This window comes from Lissotriton vulgaris, chromosome 9 (genome assembly GCF_964263255.1).
Source record: "Lissotriton vulgaris chromosome 9, aLisVul1.2, whole genome shotgun sequence".
NCBI classification, from domain to species: domain Eukaryota; kingdom Metazoa; phylum Chordata; class Amphibia; order Caudata; family Salamandridae; genus Lissotriton; species Lissotriton vulgaris.
The window spans coordinates 623,311,695-623,334,207 of record NC_141697.1 but is presented as its reverse complement, the minus strand read 5'-3'; the positions used below and the strand labels follow the sequence as shown (position 1 = coordinate 623,334,207).

General features: G+C 42.4%; 1 protein-coding gene across 3 annotated transcripts in view; it reads right to left on the bottom strand.

Annotated features, from left to right (window-relative positions):
• Nucleotides 1-694: 694 nt before the first annotated feature.
• SIPA1L3 (signal induced proliferation associated 1 like 3) overlaps nucleotides 695-22,513 on the bottom strand; it is a 714,921-nt gene continuing 693,102 nt past the window's right edge. For all 3 annotated transcript variants that reach the window (XM_086938267.1, XM_086938268.1, XM_086938269.1), the window contains exons 21-22: nucleotides 13,041-13,122; nucleotides 695-1,870 (exon numbers count right to left, since the gene is read on the bottom strand). In XM_086938267.1, the coding sequence (XP_086794393.1) occupies nucleotides 1,730-1,870; nucleotides 13,041-13,122 (223 nt within the window). In that variant the 3' untranslated portion in view covers nucleotides 695-1,729. The remainder of the gene's footprint in view (nucleotides 1,871-13,040; nucleotides 13,123-22,513) is intronic.

Here is a 22,513-nt window from a genome sequence, read left to right as displayed (position 1 = left end):
AGATTTGGAAGAGAGAGAAAGTTATTACCAAGTTAAGTGAAATACATTTCCCTAGGAATTGCTTCTAAATATTACTGGCACAATTATTAGGACCATGTATCTTCCCTCTCAAAAGATTTAGCTCTTAACAAAAACTAGATAAAAATATGCATTTGAAGACTTAATCAGTGCTTCTTTGTACCATATCTGAAAATGCTCAGACAACAGTTTTTGCCCGGAAATGTCAAAGAAAATATTAGAAAAAGAACTGCTGATATAAATATAGCATTTTGTTTATAAAGAACATTTACATTTAAACATTCAAACCTAAAGAGTGACTTTCTATATTGAATTCAGAAAATAATTTAGCTTTCGTGAAAATGATCCAATGAGACAAATTGTGTAAGTCTCTCAGATTACTGCTGTATTTTTAAAGAAGTAAAGTTCTGCAATGCACTCATCTTAAACAAACAATTACATAAGGGATATACATTTATCACTGAAATTTCACAGCTGAACCTGTAAAACGAAGGTCCATGACTATGAGAATCATGAACACATGATAGCAAAAATTAAAAATGGAGGATAAGGCGGATAGGGAGTTGATTTTGCAATTGCTGCTTTGAAAATGTGTTCTGTCCACACTCAAATAACTTCAATGTTTGTCTTTCTTTGAACCGAGAAAAAAACAAAGTTGTAATCGGTGCTACAATTATTTTTTTTTTTTAGCTATGTGTACCTTTAATGACTTCTTTGGACCAGTGAAGAATCCAACAGTGTATTAAATGATAGACCAACATGGTACAAGCTGTCCCTTGATATCACTTTATGTAAAAAGATGAAATGTCTGTCTGAACTCGCCAGAAAATGCAGGTTTCAAGTTTTAGTGCATATGTACTCTTAGAAGAGAGCCAATGTATGTTATAATAAAATAGTTTCATGAAGCTTTAATGCTATTAATCTTTGCAATTAAATATATATAACTACACTCACAAATATAGATCTCTTTGCCTCTGAAGATGAATTGGTAAATGAAAATAATTCACTTTGGTCCTACGCAGCCAGACCCAAAAATAAACGTACTGACGTTTTTTTGACTCACCAGACGATCTTCTATTTTACACATTTTGCAAAAACTTTAAATTGGGCACCAAATATCTGAATTTCACTCAATGAGCAGATATTAATTAAGGTAACAATGTACAAAACAAACCTATAAATTGATTATGAAACTGGAAAATACACACATTGCATCATTGTATAAACCAGGAATAAACATATGAATGCCACCAATGTGTCCCTTGATAAATAAATAGCATTCTTAGCCCGGTGGTAACTCACTCATCTGGGTGCAAGTCATGTTACTGGAAGCAGTTTAAACTTAATGGATCTGAAATTCCAAATGGTTATCTGAGAAGAGTGCTGATGCGAGGTCTGGGCATGAAGTAGCTTCCTACTCACTTCAATCAATTTTTCAAACAGACGCTGATCCAAAGTGCATTCCAGCCATGAGAGCCATTTTGCGGTGGCCCACCATCCCAGCACCAGTTTCTTCAGTCTGCTGCCTGTCTTTCTTGGATCACTGACAAATCAGTGGTGTACCATAGTCCCACCCTTCTTAGAAGAAAAATAAATAAAACTGTAGTGGACAACAAGACTACAGTTCAAAAACACAGTGGACCGACGGGTGCTTTCAAATGCAAGAATCCAAGGCCCAAAAAGGCATCTGCTGAAACTTCGTTAACAGTTCCTACTTTTCTACGGCACTTGAAAAGATTTCAGCAAATTTGCGTAGCTGCTCACTGGCACTGTGCGACTCCACCTGCAGGCGCTGATTATTGTGTCTAAGGTTTGCCACTTCTGCTTGGAGTGCTTCTTTGTCCAGTTTCTCCTAAAGAAAGCAGAGTTTTTTATTAATATAGATTCATACATCTAAAATTCCAAGCATAAGTGAGTTTGTACTGTTTACTAGTGCTACTCTTTACCATTCTTCATGAATACATCTGATTTCACTAACTGCTAGAATTTGGGGTTTTTTATGGGAAGACCTGTTCTTATGATAAATCCATCTGTTTGTTCTCCCACCATTTGTGTGGTAATGGAGGTTAATTAGTACTCTATGGTCACATCAATGAAGACACCATACACAATATTTTAGATGTCCCATATTTCTGCTGCCCCACATCATGACGAAGAGATCTAAGCTAAGGATGTGCATAGTTGCAGGTCCGGTTGTACAGATTTAAGAGGATGCAGACACTGGCTGTACGGCAAGAACAAGCATTAAGCCAAGGCATGCACAATACTGGGACCTGCAAAATGGACATGATACGCTAGACCAGGGGTACTCAAAGTACGGCCCGCGGGCCAGCAGCGGCCCGACAAGCCTTCCTTGGCGGCCCGCCGACCTTTCCGACATACTACCAGTGTTTTAAAAAAAAAAAAAATTTAAGAGTGTCCGCAAACAGTGAGGTTGCAGCAGCGCTCTATGGGTGCCGGGCAATTCCAGCAGAGGCCAGAGTGATGCAGGGGCGCTTAGAAGAGGCGAATTATGACAAAGCCTCATTTGCAAGTAAACGGTCTTTTAATGACCTGTGAAGTACTCGATGCGGCCGGCCGGCAAGCTGCCTCAGCCCCGGCTGACACACACACACGCCAGGTGAGGTGACAGAGGGAGGGAGTCAAAGTGAAAGGGAGGGGGGAGGATGGGAGAGAGAGTCGGAGGGAGGGAGGGAGGGAGGGAGACAGAGTTACTAGTGAATGTGGGTCTGCAAAACTGCCCAGCAGCGCTGGCCGCGTTTGTGCGAAGTTTATTTAAAGCACATTATTGCTCAATGTGATTAGGGGTCAAAAAGTAGTTTGTTGTGTCAGTGCTTAAGAGATTTCTTTTATTCTCTGCCATATGACTGCTGAGGAACAGCCCTGTCTGGCACTGAGTGAGGAAATACTCTCGGTGCATGTGTTAAATGCCTGACAGGTGACCAGGCGTGCTGAATGAATGAAATAACACTAGGTCTTTCTAGATTCCAGTTGGTTCTAACCTCTGCTGTGCCAATGATTCCAGCAAGGAATTCTTTTGAAAATTAGCATTTAGAGCCAATGCGATGCATGCCACCAACATTACTATTAAGTGTCTTACTTTACTCACTGTTAGAGGCTGTGGCACGTAGTAAAGCAGAAACAACCCGGTTTTCTTACTAAAATATTCCTTGTTTGAGAAAGACGCACACCTTAGAAAAAATATGTTTTTTTGTAAAGCCCCTTTATTGAAAAGTCACCTCAAAACACTGCAAATCGATATTAGAAATAGCTGGTCTGCTGAACTCCAAAGGAAGAGCACGGGTAGAGGAACCGGGCAGAGCTCAGCTGGTTCATACAAGGGTTTCTTCTTAATTGTACCCAAGATGCGCATGGAATGGACGCAGCCCCAGGGGCTCAGTCTTACCCCCCCCCCTGCCCACTGGGCATTCCCACCACACGTGTATTCAAAGCGGACAGGCTGGACCGGGCAGACGATAAACACTGAAGGAGGCAAGTCACAATAAGGAGAGGTCCTCAAATCTCAACACTATCCGAAAGAAAGTAAGGCGATACCTCAAATCTTCCAGAGCCAGGAGAAATGGCATTTTGAGCTGTGCTCTCCTACACCAGCCATCTAATTATGGACTTATGATATTCATGAGTAAATGTGCCGCAACCACTGCCAAGCAATTTTTCCGCAACGAAAGACTAAATTGGGAATGTGTTCGCTTGCCACAAAAGAAGATAAAACTGAGAAATGAATGCACTGCAATGTGAAAATATGCATCATTTAAATCAGTAGTGGTCGTGAAGTCCCTCTCCTATCTTCTTCAATACAGGATCACTTCCTGAAGGGCTATCATTTAGAAGTGTACTGTCTTTACATAAAGGTGTACTAGTCAGAAGTCTATAAATGGAGACAGAGAGGGAGGGAGACAGAGCGGGAGGGAGGCGGAGGGAGACAGACAGAGGGAGTGGGAGACAGAGGGAGGGAGTGGGAGACAGAGGGAGGGAGGGGGAGACAGAGGGAGGGGGAGACAGAGGGAGGGAGAGAGGGGGAGGGAGACAGAAAGGGAGGGAGACAGAAAGGGAGGGAGACAGAAAGGGAGGGAGACAGAAAGGGAGGGAGACAGAAAGGGAGGGAGACAGGGAGGGAGACAGAAAGGGAGGGAGACAGAAAGGGAGGGAGACAGAGAGAGGGAGCCAGGGGGAGGGAAACAGAGGGAGGGAAACAGAGGGAGGGAAACAGAGGGAGGGAAACAGAGGGAGGGAAACAGAAGGGGAGGGAGACAGAAAGGGAGAGAGACAGAAAGGGAGAGAGACAGACAGAGAGAGGGAGACAGAGAGAGGGAGACAGAAGGGGAGGGAGACAGAAAGGGAGAGAGACAGAGACAGAGAGAGGGAGACAGAGAGGGAGACAGAGGTAGGGAGACAGAGGGAGGGAGACAGAGGGAGGGAGAGAGGGAGGGAGACAGAGGGAGGGAGACAGAGGGAGGGAGACAGAGGGAGGGAGACAGAGGGAGACAGAGGAAGGGAGACAGAGGGAAGGAGACAGAGGGAAGGAGACAGGGGGAAGGAGACAGGGGGAAGGAGACAGAGGTAAGAAGACAGAGAGGGAAGGAGACAGAGAGAGGGAAGGAGATATAGAGAGGGAAGGAGACAGAGAGAGGGAGACAGGGAGAGGGAGACAGGGAGGGAGACAGAGAGAGGTTGAAAGAGGGTGACAGACAGAGGGAGATAAAGAGAGGGAGGGAGGCCAACAGAGGAAGGGAGACAGAGGGAGGGAGGGAGAAAGTCAGAGTGAGGGTGACAGAGGGTGTAAGGGAGAGAAAGAGAGAGGGAGTGAGACAGGGAGAGAAAGCGGTCAGAGTGAGGGTGACAGCGGGTGAGAGAGAGGTGTATGTGTGTGTGTATGTGTGTGCGCGCCGGGTCAGGTGGCTCAGTGGACGAAGGCGTCCGCTGCAGAGACCTGTGTTCAACCTCATGGTCACAGTTTTTATATTGCACTAGACCCGCCCCACTCCCCCACTGACTCCACCCCCACCAGTACGGCCCTCGGCCACAAACCACATTGTAATTTTGGCCCCCGAGAGAAAGTTTGTGAGTACCCATGCGCTAGACCAAAGTTGAAGCAGGAGTGCTGAATGGAAGCAGAAGTCTGCTATTGCAAATCCAGTGGCAGAGAAACTGAGGTCTTCAAAATGTTACTAGCAGTAATGGGCCAAGCAGGGTGGTACTCACCACACTTGAAAAGCATGATTGAACGTCAGAAAATACCAGTAGAAAATTAATATAAAAGCATGTGTAAATGTGTAGTCCCTCACCAGCTTCGTTAGCTCAAACATAACCAGAGACTGACAGAAAAACCAACTAAGATCTACAACTTTGTCTGCGCATGGGCTCTTCCATTAAGGTGTACCTTTAAAACTTCAGTCTGCTTGATACTACCAGAGGAACTACCAACATATTAGAAACAGATAAAGAATAAAAGCAATTTTATCACTGTATGTATTTCAAACGTTTTAGGCAATTTATGGCTTAGAAACCAGATCATGCTTTTACAGTACTACTTTATAATACTGTTTGTATTATATGCCTTGTACTTTATAACCAGTATTTCTATTGTAGCAGTACATTTCTTATGCTTGAGAAAGAAGACTGTTCAATAAATACTTTTATTGAAAACGCCCGTCTCTCTATTTTCTCAGCACCTCTGGTGAAACGAAGCATGCACGATTGACTGAGTAAAATAGCTATCTATTGTTTCCGCGACTCTAGAGATCGATTTCTTATTCTTGGGAAACAAAGTTGTCATGTTTATGCGGTTGTCAGAAACCAATCCCTTCTTGTTTATTCGAGAACGTTTCTAGTGACCTCTGAGCTAGCAGGCACTCATTAAGCTTAATATATTCGGTAGAGACCTAGTCGACCTCAGTCCTACGTCTAAACTACAGTATATATTATTCCAATGCGCAGAGCCTATTGGGAATATAGGGACTACACTACAATCTTACTCTTGCACATGCATGTTTTTAAATTAGGGAATAACACGGTGTATTTATGGAACATGAAAATCTGTATTTTAAAATTACAGTTTTATTGCAATGGTTTTAAGTAACCAAGTAATTTATCAATAAACTCTAAACCCCCTCCCCCACTTCCCAGTATTATTAAATCTGTAATTGGGTTGACGACCCCTGGCATGAATCTGGGTGCTTTGGGGTGCTACTTGACCCAATAAAATTGAAGTAGCATTACAAATACTCCAAATCTGAACTGCTGTTTCTTCTTATGATGAACAAGTAGTCACGATACATGTTGAAATAAGAGCAATGGCTTTTCCTATTAAGGTGGATATTTCCTTAGTTATGGGTTACTGACAATCACCAACTGCACAATAAGGGAATAATCCTAATTTTACAGCAGTGTGCTTCCTTCGTCCTACTAAAGAGATCTAAGGAGAGCAGTTCTTCACTGCCATCGCACATCTGTTATGTATACTCAGTGTTTTCCAAAACTAAACATACTTAACCAACACAACCTACTGCCATCACATTTTGGCTTCTAATTAAAGGCATTACCAATGCTTCTGAGATGGCAAGGCACTTGCATTTTGGGTTGCAGTTGGTGGATGGCTTGTAACAAAATCCAGTTTGGCAGATGCAGGCTGACAAGCCAAGAGTACTCAATATAAACGACAGCATTCTTATTTTTCATTTTTTAATTTTATTTGTAATTGGCATACTTGGTTGTTTTATGAAAATGTTTACATATGATGTATGTGTATTTTAGATTGTTTTTTTTATGGTCATATTTTTATATGCCTAATAAAGATTATTATTATTAATATTATTTATACCATAGCAGAAAGGCAACGCCGAGAATAAATAAAGTTTTAGGAGTGACTGAAAGACGGGTCTCACACTCCACCAAAGAAATTGTAAATTTCCAAAATTAAGCCTAGAATCCTTTAGTTTCATACACAACAAACCTATCAATAGACACCTTATCTATAACAAATGTACTGCACTGCAAAACAGCCGGAGTCTCCAAAGCATTTAGCTGAAGACTGCAAGACTGGGGGCAAACTGTGTACAACTCTGAGAATGCTAGCACATTAATCAAGCCCCCCTTTTATTTCTACACAAAGCCATTTGCTCAAAAAATGGTAGATCATTCTTTCTATATACTGTAAATGATGACATTGGAGGGAGGAAATCGAGAGTAGGGAAACTAGAAACAGACACAATGACAAACTTGAAAACCCCCCAAAAAAGCCATTTTGCAAAATGTATTTGATGCACGTTATGTCAAGAAATAAGTTAGTGTGAAAGTTCTGCGTCAATTATTTCAGGACAGGCACATTATTTTAGCTCAGAGAAAGCTGAATAGGAACTCCAACCTGTCCCTTGGGCAACATTAGCGTGTTGCAGTAGGTGAGTTCTCCAAATACCCAGTGTAGGCATGACAGATGAAGAGATGATAGTGACCAAGCTACAAAAGACACAAACCAATCTGAGGCTGCTCAAAGAAATAAAAGCAGACACAATAACCCATTACAAACATGGGACCCCAAGAGTATCTGCAAAGAGCTGGAAATAAACTTTGCCACATTACTCTGTGCTGGAGCTGGGATAACAGTAAGGGCCAACTGGTTTATGAGAAGCAATAAGAATGCTCTGCTGATCGCTGATGTACTAGAGGCAGGAATGCAATAAATACTAATCTGATTTTTAGGGACCAGCAGAGGCAACTCTCTAGGACTTTACTAGATCTTCCACAGCCTACGCCTTAAGTTCCAGGGCCAGCAGGTATAGGAAGACCTGAGGACTGTGAGGGTAAAAGGTGATAAAGACTCAACACTGAGACAAAAGTATCCATTACTTCAACATTGCATAAAGTAGGTAATGTTTCAATCATGTTTGTTAATCTGTAACATCAACTTTACACACCTGCTGCAACTTTTCAAACTCTAGGTATATACTAATGTATGAGGCCAGCATATCAATTCACCTTATCTCCTTAGAATCCCTGAGTAATGATGGAAAGGGGGATTAGGGCAAAGGAGAAACACCACAGTGCCATCACTCTTGAGGGAAGGGTCTCTAGTTCTAGAAAAGTCTTAAGTTACCATGACATGACTGTAAGGAAGCTGAATGTCAAGACAGAACAGAAGCCGCTCAAACTATTAAACTTGAATTGGGGAAAGATTAAATTGTTATATGAACAACCCACTGCACTGATCAATTGTGGAGGATTTACTTCTGATACTTTTACTATACAGCAAGGCACCCGACAGGGATGCCCCCTCTCCCCGCTTTTATTTTTATTAGCCATTGAACCTTTAGCGGCCGCTATTCGGTGTGGTTGGTATTTCCTTACCGGTGGGTGAATCTAAACGTTATCTATATGCAGATGATATACTGCTCACAATTACTGATTTAAACAGATCTTTACCATCATTACTTCAAATTATAGAGGAATGTTCTTCTTTTTCTAGGTATAAAATAAATTGGGATAAGAGTGAAGCACTTCCCATCTCAGATGGCACTTCAAGGGATGTGATACAGGATATCCATTTCATTGGCAACCTTCTCAGTTAAAATATTTAGGTATCTTGGTAAATGAGGGATTGGACGCCATGGTATCAGATAATTTAGGGCCTTTAATCATTCAGATGCAACAAGATTTGGATAAATGGAAAGAGCTGGGTCTGTCTTTATGGGGCAGAGTTCAAACAGTGAAGATGGTTACGTTACTGCGTTTTCTTTATATTCTTGGTATGCTTCCTCTTAATGTTCCCTTATCTACATTGCGCCTTCTAGATTCCAAAATTAAATCTTTCATATGAGGTTCTATTAAACCTCGCCTGGCTAAACATAAATTAAATGCTCATCAATCCTATGGTGGTCTCAGTCTTCCCTCCATTGAACATTATACCATTGCCTTGCATTTATCTCAGCTCTCATACATGCTCCAAGATAATTTAAATACACCACATTGGGTCCATGTTGAGCATCATCTTCTCTCTGCAACAAATGATCTTGCAGTTTTACATGGATCTGGTTCAAGCCGAATAGATCCATGCAATCCCCTATTGTCTGCAATGCGTAAGATATGGCAAAGAGGGCATCGTATCTTGGGCATGAATTCTTGATTACATGTAAAGGCTCCTATATGGAACAACTCCAGAATGCGCATTAAAGGTAGAATCTTTCTATGGCCTCAATGGAAATCGGCAGGCATTCTCACACTAGACCAAATACTCCATGACGGGGATCTTAAACCACTATCACAGTTAATGGATTAATTCAACGTACCCCCGATGCAGCCTGCCAAATACAATCAAGTTAGATAATCTCTTCTCAAAGCTCTTGGTTCCACACCTTGGTCATTATCTATATCATCAATACTGTTTTATTTACAAATTTGGGGCAAACAGAAAGGTGTCATTTCAGGTCTCTACAAAACAATTGCATCTCAATTATTTTCACACCCATTATCCTGCGCTCTCTGACATAAATGGCAAACATGTCCTGCCGGGTCGGAAGTATCACCGGTAGAGCGACCTTTTGCTGAATATACCATTATTACAGTCCTGAAGAGTCGCAAAGACACTGTTCCCATGCAACGAAACACGTGTCGGCTGGTTGTGGAACTATCAAACCTTCATAAAGCACCTTTACGTTAATGATTTGGCGTGTTATTCTGCTGACTTTGGCCCTTTTCCTGTTATATTGTGTGTCATACTATACACGACTGTAAATGAATTCTTCTAAAGTGTGCATAGGCAAACTGTAATAAATGGCAAACACGTTTACAGACTTCTTTTTCAGATATGGAATAGATGAATATACTAGATGGTTTGGATAAGAAACTCGAGAAGCTCGTTTAAAGTTTTGCTTATTCAAAATTCTACATGACTGGTATTGGTCTCCGGTTAGATTACTTAAGGCAGGCTTGTTACCGCATTCCAATTGTTGGAGATGTAATGCTTCTGGATGTGATATTGTTCATATTCTTTGCACGTGTCCATTGGTTGAAGATTATTGGTTTTACATAGGTAAGACCATACATAAGTCTATTTCACTGCATTTACCCCTTTCCACGGCTAATATTATATTACATGATTTCAGAAATATTCCCACTCTAAACCACAATCTCGTTTCCTACATACCGCGCTTGCAACTGCTAAAATCTGTATATTAAGACAATGGAAATCTTCCACTCCACCATCTCAAGAGTCCTGGTTATCTGCTATGATTCAAAATGCTTCGCATGAAAGGATTACATATATAATATTCAAGATCAACTAGAGTTATTTTCACAGATATGGAATCCTTTTCTACTTTCTTAACATGTTTGTATTTGTTATTTAGTTTTTGACACTTAATTTTATATGCTTTTTCAATCTTTTCTTCATATATTGTATATATATTTTTATTGTCCTAGATGGCATAATATTAAATATTGTTCTATATATAGATTTACTTTTTAATTTATATCATATGATCCTTACCCTTATTACTTGTATTTGAGTTTTCTTGTTTTGTTTAATGGTTCTGAAATGCTAATAAAAAATTTCACCACAAAAAAACCCAAAAAACTTGAATTGGGAAGCCCCCATACTGTAAGAGTGTGGTCAGTCGCCAGGAACCTAATGCGTGCAAAATCAGCAATATTTTGAAGACTGCTATATTTATAGCTAACTGGACTAATACATTCTTCGATTAGAGGTGCTTCTCCAGTACAATCTGATATCTCCTGGGGATTAAAGGAGTCCTTATTCACTTCACTGGTCTTATATGGACCTATCTTAATACAGCTTGGTGGCATAGTGATAACAAACCTCCAGCCAATTAATTAAGTAAATATAAGAACCGTTGACCCTTCCTAACCTCCATCCTTCTCAAACCTGATTTTCTCTGCCATTACTTATAAATTTAACAGTGAAAGGTCATGTAAAGTGGTTAAACAGTATGAGACAAGTAACAATGCCACAACACGCAAACTATGCCATAGGATTTAAGTAGGTCGAACATTGCAGCAGTTCATCTCTGAAGGCAACTAGCACTTCTGTCACAGTAGTGCCACCTATGAAAAGAGATTTCCAAACCTTCCTGAGAGAAAGTAAGCAAGTAATGAGTTCCATAAAGTGCACACAATAGTGGGTAAACATCTTCCACCCACTTGTTTCTGATATTGACAGTAACTTATGTAATAAAGTGTTTTTTCAGATATTATGGAATCTTCCAAACATGGGTCCCTGTATCAGTCTCAAGTGCAGATGTATTACAGTCCCTGGCGGAATATTGAGATATACGAGCCAGAAGGCAGATACCTTCTTCAACCTTTCCTTTACAGTAGGTTTCACTGCCTCCTCTCGTTTTAGAGCAGTACGCTTGTTTTTCTTAGTAATTTGAGATGACAGTAAGACATGGAGATAATACTGTTAATATATTGCTCTATGTTCATACATGTACCAGAAGTGGCTTCTTTTGTTTTTACTTTGGTTTGAGCTAGCAAACAAACAGGGCAACAGTGATACCAACCAAATCTAGCTCTAAGGCCCCACAGAACTATCAGCAGTTTCATCAGAGACTGTCACCTCCAGATAGTACCATACTCTGTTATTCATTATACCATAGCAACTCCATGAAGTAAAGGTAATACACAGTAAGCATCAGCACAAGCCAAACCTTCTTTCTGATTAGGTCTGTACAATTGCTGCAGCAAGATGCTTTGCTCAAATGAATTCCAATGGATAACAAAGGGCTGATTTCAGGAAACGCCTGCGGACATCCGAGACCAGAATTATGCTACATCAAGTGTGAAGAAAGCAAGCACACATCACATTCCTGCATGATCGAACTGATCAAATCTGGTTGCAAAAAAGGCGGACAATGAAACTCAGTGAAGTTTAGCTGAACATTCTGAAACACATTCTGCATCGCCCTGCATGACAAAATGACATGTAACTCAGTGCAGTAAAAGAAACGCCAAACACTGTTTTGCAGCTCTAGGCAGCAAATGCAGAAATGGGTTAAGTAAATCATAGTATTCCACAAGTAATAGAGGTTAAACTGCTGTGTGTAATATTGCAATTTTCCTTAATGTAACTTTTAGGAACAAATGGTGTTGGCTCTGTCACTGGGTTTACCTCTGGAGCTGCAGAGCAACACTTAAAGATTACAATGGAAGATCTGTAGGTCTCTCCTCCTTGGTGGAGTTCTTAAGAGTGGTGGAGCATGGGATAATAGCTATCCTCACATGGAGAAGTAGACTCCTAGGGCATCAAGAGGTTTGTCCGGATGAGGTTAGAGACCTACCTGGGAAGGAGGTTATGCCTTTCCTGGAAGTGAGGAAACAACACTAAAAGGACATGATTTACTGGGCGCTCCAAATCGCCCTAGGATAGCATAGGAATGGAGGATGAGGACAAGTCGAAGGAAGGCATTCGTGGAGAGACTGTGTCCCAGAGCCTGGGAGGGACAGGAAAAAATATAGCCTTAAGCATTACAGCACCACAGCAGCAAAGAAGTTCCCTGCACACTAAGGAGAGCTGGCTTATCTCGGGCTGGACTGAGCAAAGCATTCTCACGACTAACTCCTTTGCCAGTAACTGCAGAAAAACATGTAAGGCTGGAAAACATTCCAGTGAAAAAGGCAGCATGGGTCAAAAGGCTTACACTCCAATATTAATCAGGAGATCGTATATATACTGAGCTAGAAAAAATGCAAATGAAGTGCCTGTGGTATGAAATTTGACCTTTATGCATTGAACATCACAACAGATCAAACAAATTAGCTATGGCTAAAATATCAAAACGGTAAAACATCTTGCCCAAATAACCCAAGTCAGTAAGACATACTCTAAGCAAAATAAAAGAGTAGATTCCCTCACATTTACTTATGCATTGTCCATTTTGCACAACTTTATGTGTTAGAGTTTGTTTACTTCAGAGCGTGCCAGTAGGGGAGTAGTGCGGGTGGACTGGTTAGGAGGGAATGTTAAAACACTTTTTCACTGGTTCACTTACTTTCTGCAGGTCAGTGTGAAGCTGCTTCAACATGACTTCCAGTTGGTATACTTTTCCAGTTAGATCAGCAGGCGGGTCCTCACTAAAACAAAAAGAGACCTGAATTACAGAATATCCACAAAATTATTTGTATCCTGGTATTTTTAATAGCGTTTACGAAGGACCCACTGACATTAAAATCACTATAAATCAAATTGATAGTCAATGTTGCTCAAACTTGTATCCTAAGCTTCTCTTCATATACATTCCAATTCATACATTAGCATTTCATGTAAACCTCCATCCTCACGTTCACTAATTTGTGACCCCAACCTACATATTATAATACTGCCTTCTACATGTAGTGTGCCATGGTAAAGCTTCCTAAGGGCCACCTTTTGCATGCAGTTCTGAGCTTTAACTCAGCACGTTCTTTATTGTTGTTTAGTTATGTATGGTCAGTGGCGATGGCCCACAAAGGTGAGAAAGTGGTAGAGATGTTTTCAAACGCAAAGAGGCCCGACAACCTCCTTGCTGCAATATCCGTTCATGCAAGTGTATCGGTATTTCCAAATTATATTTTGCCCCAGAAATGGGGACATTTTATTTCCATGGTAGTGGAAGAGCACTGCTGACTAGGATCATGCATAATACCGAAACACTGATGAGGATAAGACTCATGCCGAATAAAAACAACATGAACAAAAACATGCCCTCAAACCAGGAGTTCATTCAAGCCATGAACCTAAAGGGACGGGAATAAACAATATACCCAATTAAATGAGTAGCAGGGAGGAAAATCTTGCACTTAAGAAAGGGCACGACCATAACTACGCAACACAATGCTATTCAGTGCAAGGACATTCCTGATAGGGAACAAGTTAAACTCCATTCTGGAAAACTCCAAATGCACCTTTTTGTATTACTGTGATTTACAAGTACAGATGTCTGGGGTAGAATATCTGAGTAGAACACCTTCGAAATTCATCTGTAGAGGAAAGCAAACGGAAGCACAACTGTAAGACACTTTGAGCAAATTTAAATTTGACTGACTTTGGAGATATGATGCTAAGACACACAAGCCTATTGTTACTTTTCTCTGCAAAATGTCAGTATTTCTACAATTTAATAGCCATATCTGGGGCTGGCGTCACCCTCAGTACAAATCAGCTTCTCATTCCAGGGATTTCAATATCCATCTGAAAGTGCATACATAAGAAGCAAAGGAGGATTGAGTGAGTTGTATGATGGGATGGCGACAAAAGGTCTGAGAATGCAGACAATGGAACTCGAGGCTCCCTTCCCCACCTCAAACATAACAAACATTTGCAATCCAATAGGTCTAGCATTTTCGAGAGTTTAAGCTATTGGCATTGTAAATGACAAGGTCTTATTTATGTGTTATTTTTTAAAACAGATAAATAAAAGGCATTATCATTTACAATGCCAATAGCTTAAAAGTTCGCAAAAGACTGACTGCATTGCAAATGTGTGCTATAATGGTTTTAAAAAAAAGTGTTGGGAGAGAGCATGTCCTGCCTACAACAGCAGGTAGGATAAAGCTATTTTAGAAAATAGTGCTCGTATGCTGTAATTAAAGCCTACTGAGTAACAATACTCGTAACAGGGGGTGACATGATAGGAGGTTACAAAATGAGACAAGGCGGTGCAAACGAGGGACTACTAAGCCTTTTGACTAATGAACAGCCACAGTTCACAGTGGACAATGACAGAAGCCAATGAAAAACATGGGCAGAGAGTGAGTGGAGCTTCAAGTCCCCACCTCAATTAAGCAAGCCTCGCCGAGCAGCGCATGCGCTGACCAGGCTTAACCTAAAAATGAACTGGAGACAACCCCATGAAACTTGGTCTGTGACCTGATCCTAGTATTCCCACCAGGCCACATATTATGATCTTTCGATGCCCTGGTGTCAGAGAAGAGAAAAAGGTTGCCCCGTCCTAAAATGAGGGCAACAAAGAATCGGTCCATCATCCCCCCGAAAATCACAGAACTTGGGTACAATAGTGTTCTTATAAGAATGCAGACTTTTTTTTAACGATTTGTTTAATGGTATTTTTTCTTTTTATAATGAAAATAAAAAAAGAGATGAGCCTTTATAGATGGAAGTGGTAAAATACTTGTTATAACTTTGCTTTAACATTATTGCAATTTACTGTTATAGATTTGAGATGTTATCCTTCTGAAACTGATCTCTTCCTACTTTAAAAGTAGTAGCTGGGAGATGGGCACAGATTAATTATTGCTAATACAGTTACTCCACCCTGTTTACACTTATTTTGGTAAACCCTATCCAGTATATAAAATCTTTGGGACAAAAAATTCTCTGGTACCATGCGACTCAGCATGGATCCCTTGAGGTACCTCGGCATAAGGCTATGGCACAGCTAGTACCGTGGGACTACCAAAAGAACAAGTTACTTACCTTTGGTAACAATATATCTGTACGAGACATAGGTTAGTTATAGATTCCTTACCTTAGAATTACCCCGAGGCGTCAGACTGGATCCGGAGAAATTTTTTCTTAGCAATACCCCTGCATGTCGGTAGGTGGCGTCGGTCGATGCAGCGTCAGTCGTCGTGGTCGCCGGGATAATGTTGCGGTGCATACTTAGACGGCGCCTCTGCGTGCTGATGTCAGTTTTGACACTAATTTCCATGCCAGAAGCGCAGAGCTGTGTAAGACACTGACCACTGGTGGCCTAAAACTAGGGCCCTGCAAGGGAGTCCCTGTCCCTAGATGTCAGTTTGCAAAGCGGGGAGGATGGGTGGGCCAGTAAGGAATCTATAACTAACCTATATTTCTTACAGATACATGGTTACCGAAGGTAAGTAACTTGCTCATCTGAAAGAGACATTTAGTTATAGATTCCTTACCTTAGAAAAGATACTCCAGCAATACCAACCCTGGAGGAGGGACTGCAAACTAAGTTCACACCAGAAAGTCCTGGAGGACAGAACGGGCATAATAGCCGTCCCTCCAGACTTGGATGTCCTGGCAGTAATGTCTGGTGAACGCGTGCAAGGATGTGTGCAAAGATGCCCACGTAGCTGCCTGCCATATGTGGATGATGGGAACTCCAAGTGAAGGGCAGAAGTGGCTGCCATAGCTCTAGTGGAATGAGCTAGGAGCCCCATTGGAGGTTCCTTTTTTGCCAAGGCGTAACAGAATTTAATACAAAGGACAACCCATCTAGAGATGGTACACTTTTGAACAGCCCGACCTTTCTTGGCACCTACAAAGCCAACAATGTGTTCATCCAGCCTGAAATCTTTTGTGCAGTCAAGGTAGAAGGACAGCGCATGTTTAGGGTCCAGACAGTGGAGTCTCTCCTCCTCCTTGGAAGGGTGCGAAGGTGGGAAAAAGTGGGCAAAGTAATGGTTTGTCCAATGTGAAAAGGTGTAACCACTTTTGAAAGGAACGAGGGTCTCGCTTGAAGGACCACTTTGTCCGGTTGCACAGAGAAGAAAGGGGGCTTAGAGGAAAGAGCTTGAAGCTCACTCACCCTGTGAGCAGAAGTGATGGCAACAGGAAGGCAGTTTTGAATGTGAGGAGCCTGAGAGGACAGTTTTGAAGAGGCTCGAGGGGACCACACAAGATAAGTTAAGACAAGGTTCAAGACCCACAGGGGCATTACGAAAGGAGATGGAGGAAAGAGGTGAGGTAATGTCCTTAAAGAATCTATTTACAATAGGGGACTTGAACAAAGACGGCTGATCTGGTAGCGGAAGTAAAGCAGAGAAGGCCACAATATAGCCTTTAAGGGTGCACAGAGCTGGGCCAAAGAAAGCATGTACAAAAAGGACCTCTGAAAGAGGAGCAGAAAGGGGATCCACAGCCTTTGCTGTGCACTATGCCACAAACTTATTCCATCAACAGGTGTATATTGTTTTAGTGGAGGGACGCCTGGCTGCCAAGATGACATTACAGACTTCGGGTGGGTGTACAGTTAAATGCTGTCAACTGTCGTCGCTGATTGTCCATGCAAGGAGGTGGAGGCTGGACAGGTTCGGGTGAAGAACCCTCCCCTGCTGCTGCGACAGAAGATCCTCCAGAAGAGGCAGTCTGAGTGGAGGATTGATGGCCACGCTCAGGAACTCTGGGTACCGGTCTCTTCGTGCCCAATACGGAGCCACAAGAATAAGTTGGGCCCAGTCACGCTTGATCTTCTTCAGCAATCTGGGCAGAAGTGGTACAGTCGGAAAGGCATACAGGAGGCCGCAATTCCAATCGCCACGAAAAGCGTTGCCGAGTGAGTGCGGCCTTGGAAACTCCAACGTGCAGCACTGCTGACATTGCGCAAACTCTTCGGTGGTTAACAGATCTAACCAAGGCTCTCTCCACCGCAGAAAGAGACCTTGCAACACCTCAGAGTGAAGACGCCATTTATGATCTACCAGGCACCGGTAGTGGAGTTAGTCCGCCCTGGCATTCAGAGAACCTGGCAGGTGTTGAGCCACCATGGTCATGCCCTGATGTAGCGGCCATTTCCAGAGAGGAAGAGCCTCTTGACCAGGGGCGGCTCCTCCATCAGGGCGGAGGGGCGTCACCCTACTGCTTTCTCACAATGCGAGAAGCAGAAACATAAAATTGCATTTTAAATACAATTTTATGTTTCTGCTTTTTGCACTGTGAGAAAGCAGAAAGGTATGCAGGAATGGGGGTGGGCAGGTGGGCGGGGAGGAGTGGCTTGCCCAATGCTGTGTGCGCTGACTGTTTTGTTGGCCCCCTGGGGCCGCCAGGGGCCGACCGAACCAGTCATGTGCACTCTCCCTTTTTCTCTATGTAGGCTGCATGCACCCTACATAGAGAAAATGTACTCCCTACAGGTGCCCATCTGGGCGCCGTCTTACCAATCACGATGCTGCCATTGCAGCATTGTGATTGGCTTAGGGGAGGGAGACTGCATGCTTCCTGTTCAGCAGGAAAACGAGACCCAGCCAGGAGCCGTGATTTTGCGGGACTTGGGAAGGTACGTTTTTTTCTTCATTTTAATTAAACACCTCCCCCTGCCTCCCAAATCGCGTCACTCCCTAACCCACTCACCCGCACCCCTTGCTGTGTGTGTTAATAACGTTCAGTCTCCACCTCTGGCTCTCGGGTTACAAAGCATTGCTGTTTTAGCGCCTGCCGACAAATAGTGCTTTCAGTGCCACAGCGCTCACAGAAAGTGGAAAATAGCGCTCAGTGCAGGGGCGCAGACCGGAGTCCATTGTGTTTAATTAGCAGAATACATTTCAGGTCGGTGTCCTGCCATAGAAATAGAGAGTGGAGGCTGCCCTCAGCATCCACAATGGGATAGAGAATTAGCAACCCAAATATTTATATATGCTTAATGTTTGGTGATTTTAAATCATAGGCTCTCCCACAGACAGTCATTCGTTTTGCTTGTTTGAAGTTCGTGTTGGGATCCTTTCTCTGATCTAGCTGTAAAAAGAAAGGCCGGTGGCCACAACTTCCAGTCTGCATTTTTCAGCATGCTTGGACTACAAAACGTGTACTCAGCGCAGGGCAGACAAAAGAGACCGAGGTTGTGGTCGCTGTGGGCCTCTCAGCCTGTAGGAAGCACTTCCACAGCCTTGCCAGGCTGTTGGGGAGTGTCTTTATAGTTGGATGTGTAGATTGCTGTGGGGCTCCTCTCCCACTTGGAGGAAAAGAGGTAGGCCCCTGCAGTCAACACGACAGACCATACTGTGCATGTGTATTTATTTGTCTGGGTCATCTGGAGCCAGTTTCAGGACCTAGCTCCCCTGATGTGATGACAAGAGAGATTTAAGAATAAGGAGAGATACGGACTGAGGGCGAACTTCAGTGAAGAAGGAAGTAATGGAGTGAGTGAGGATGAAGAAAGTGCGAGACAAATTGGGCATTGAAGGCAGATGTGAGAAAAGAGCGAGAGGCTGCCTCGGACAATTGGAACTTTCTACTGTCACCTTTTTTGTTACTTAGCAAGTAGAGTCTGGAAAAGGTAGTTTGGTTAGGATGGGTATAGTTAACTAAATGGAACTGAAAGAGGAACCCATAGAGAGTGTATTTACCAGAAGACTACATGCCTTCGGGGACACCGACTTTCCTTTTACAAATCATTGTTTTTAAGCTTGTTAGTCTATTCTCTTTTTCCTGTTTATATGCATCAAGACTACAACTCCCAGAATGCAATAGCCTCTTGAAGGAAATCTTTGACTGGTGGTTGGTCCCCTGATGACATGGAGTCATATGGTAACTTTAACAGAATATAGGGAATGAGAGGGAGGTACCATCAGACAGTGAGATGGAAAGCTACGTAAAATCAGAATAGAAAGTAATAATAATACTATTTGATTGTGTGTGGTAATACATAAAATCATTACAATTATACACAAACGAGAACCCATGGACAGAAGTAAGGCATTAAACACACATTTAACAAATAACAGTGGGGACGGCCCTACTAACAACAGAACTTTAGAACAAATTGTTACTAAAGTCCATCATTCACAGCCAAGGCCTTGACTATAGTTTTGTTACAAATTATTGGGTATAAACCCACACTGGTCCTAAAGCTGGTCATGATATCCACAACCTTTCAATCAGTAACTGTACATTCATCTTCACTCTTGGTTTTGCAACCATGTGCCAACCCATTTAATTTCACTGCAGATTTTTCCAAAACGTTTACAAGACAGCTTGTAAACTGCACTTGTCAAACTCATGGCCCTTACACCAAAACTGTAACTACAGTTCTCAATCCTCAGTAGATTTCATTTGTAAAGTTATATCCATAAATAAAGAAAACTGAGCTATTCACTACATTGTTCTCTCAAAGTCTGTTATAAAGTTATTTGGTTATGCTGAATAAGCAGCTAACTACATCATTATCATATGAAACCTCTAATTTCCTTCGATATGCACTATTTGCCCACTCTTTTTTCAAAAATTTCCCTGGGGAAACCCCCCCCCCCCCCCATGATGGTCAGGTTCGCTTGCTACGCTCACTCGCCACAGGGCACTAATCCTGAACTTTTACACCTCACCACTGTCAAATGTCACCAGCCACCACTGCTCTTGACATAGAGCCCACAATCCCACCCTCCCTGTATGCTCCAGTAACACACGGCGGTGGTGTTGTCTGTGAACACCTGCACCACTTTCCCCTTGAGAGAGCTAAGGAATGACTTCAGTGCCAGGCGGATTGCCCGGAGCGCAAAGCGGTTGATAAGGAGGCCGAAGCCCAGACGCCTCTGATCTCCGCCTCTCCCAGATGGCCGCCCCATCCCAGGAGTGATGCATCTTTCATTACAGTAAGATCTGGTAGGGGAAGGGAGAGAGATCTGCCTCTGACCCAAGCTTGGTTCGTCACCCACCACTGCAGTTGCTATGCAGTTCCCTCCATAATCTGGATGTAGTCGGAAAGATTCCCCTGATGCTATGCCCACTGGAACTTCAGGTCCTGCTGCAGAGCCCGCATTGCCATCTGGAATGATCCACCAGCAAAATGCAGGAGGCCATGAGGCCCAGCATCTTCAGTGTCAATCTCACCATAATCCGGGATAGAGGCTGAAACATCGGTATCTTAGCCCGAATATCCCGGACTCGCTGCTCCATGAATAACTTTGGTGCCATTAGACACCTCTTCAAAGGTTCATCCACCCTAGTTCCTTCCTTGAACATTTTGAGGAGATCTGTCAAGCTGGAGTTGAGAAAAGGAAAGGGGGGCAATTTCACAAAGCAATTTTCTGTCTATTTTAGACAGCACTACAGCTAAAACAGCTAAACAGAATTATACCAAATTTAGCAGAAAGCTAGATGTTTACCCAGAAGGTGTGCTTTTTGTGATTAAGTGTAAATCCGTTTAGTAGTGTTTGAGGAATTATGGTAAAAAATGTATAGATATCTGGACTGTTGGTGTCCAGATATGCCTCTGAGGCAGGCCCCAATTGAAATGCATTGGAGCAAAAGGTAGGTTTTGAGAGACACAAAAGAGTGCATGTAAAGAGTTCTAAAACATTTTAATCACATTATAAATCATCTGTTGGTGATACCAAACATTTTTGGAATTGTGTATTTTAAGGTGATTATATTCTGTGTAACATGCTGGTCACTGCTGGGATAGGATGGGATGAATCATGTTTGAGAGAAAACTAATTTCTCTCATGATTTTCTCAAAGAGGAATTGAATAGTGGTATAGAATCTAAAATGAGAACGTGTCTGTATATTAACACTATCTTTGTCGGCCATGTGAGAATAAAGTCAGACATCCTAAGTAAAACTCGTACTTCCAACAGAAGCAGCAGCCTGTCAGTTGATTACCTGTGTTCTGTTGCAGCTTCCCAAAATGTTCTGATGAACAACTAGAGCGCTAAATGTGGCAGATCTGGAGCTATTTTATTGAATCAAATCTGTAAAACTTAAAAACATTTCCTTTAGAAATTAACATACAAAGGGGGTTCGTTAGGATACGTTTCCTATGAGTTTCTCAGATACCTTTCTCACCTATTTCAGTAAAACTTTCTTACGTGCAAACTGAAACATGTATTTTCGGCACCAGCAGCAGCCTGCCAGTTAACTTCCAAGTTATCAATTGTGGCTTTATTGCAGTGATCTAATGAGCAACCGGAGTGCTAACAGTCGCAAGTTATGACACAAGTGTGGCATACCTGAATGCCATCTTGATGGAATGAAAGCTGTAAAAATGAAAGCATTTCCTAAAGACGATACTACAGAAACAGAGAAAAAGATGGAGCTTGGTAACATAAAAGTCTCCCAAGCGGGCAGCCAGAGATTGAAGATAGCCCACTTGTACCCCGAATATCACCCCTGTGTAGCCCAAATATAGCCCAATGACAGAAGTATAATTAATGATTCAATCTCGAAATTATTTACTGCACCACTTCGTAGGAAACAGACGCAGGTCAGGGCCTGGTTTAATCATTCCTGCACCGACTCATTAAACCAGCTGAAACAAGCATTCTCCAGTAGACCCAGGGATAAGGTGTTGTTCAAGAACTAAGATCAGAATATAAATCTAACTTAAAACGTAGAAAGAGGGAACTCCAACAGGAGGCATGGGATAATCTTGCATTAGCGGCAGATTCATCCAATAACAAGTTGTTCTGGGATACTGTGAATTCGACATTCCTCAAATATGATTTTATTCCAGAACTTCTATGTCATGTCAGCTGTGAGGAGTGGGTGGTACATTTCACTAGCATATTTAACCCAAGCCATGCAGGTATTACGGACCCTGTTAACCTGCATAAATGGCCCGTTATACCTCTAAATATTACCCTTGATGAGGTAGAGCTAGGCCTTGGAAGCAGTAAAGGGGGAAAGGCACAAGGCCCGGATGTATCCCCATCCATGTGTAGAAAACTGTGCCTGAACTATGGGGCCCGATACTAACAAGAGTTTTTAATGCTGCAGTAATGGAGGGTCCTCTGACCACCTGGGGGGAATCCGTTACTATCCCCATCTACAAGAAGGGTAACAAATCT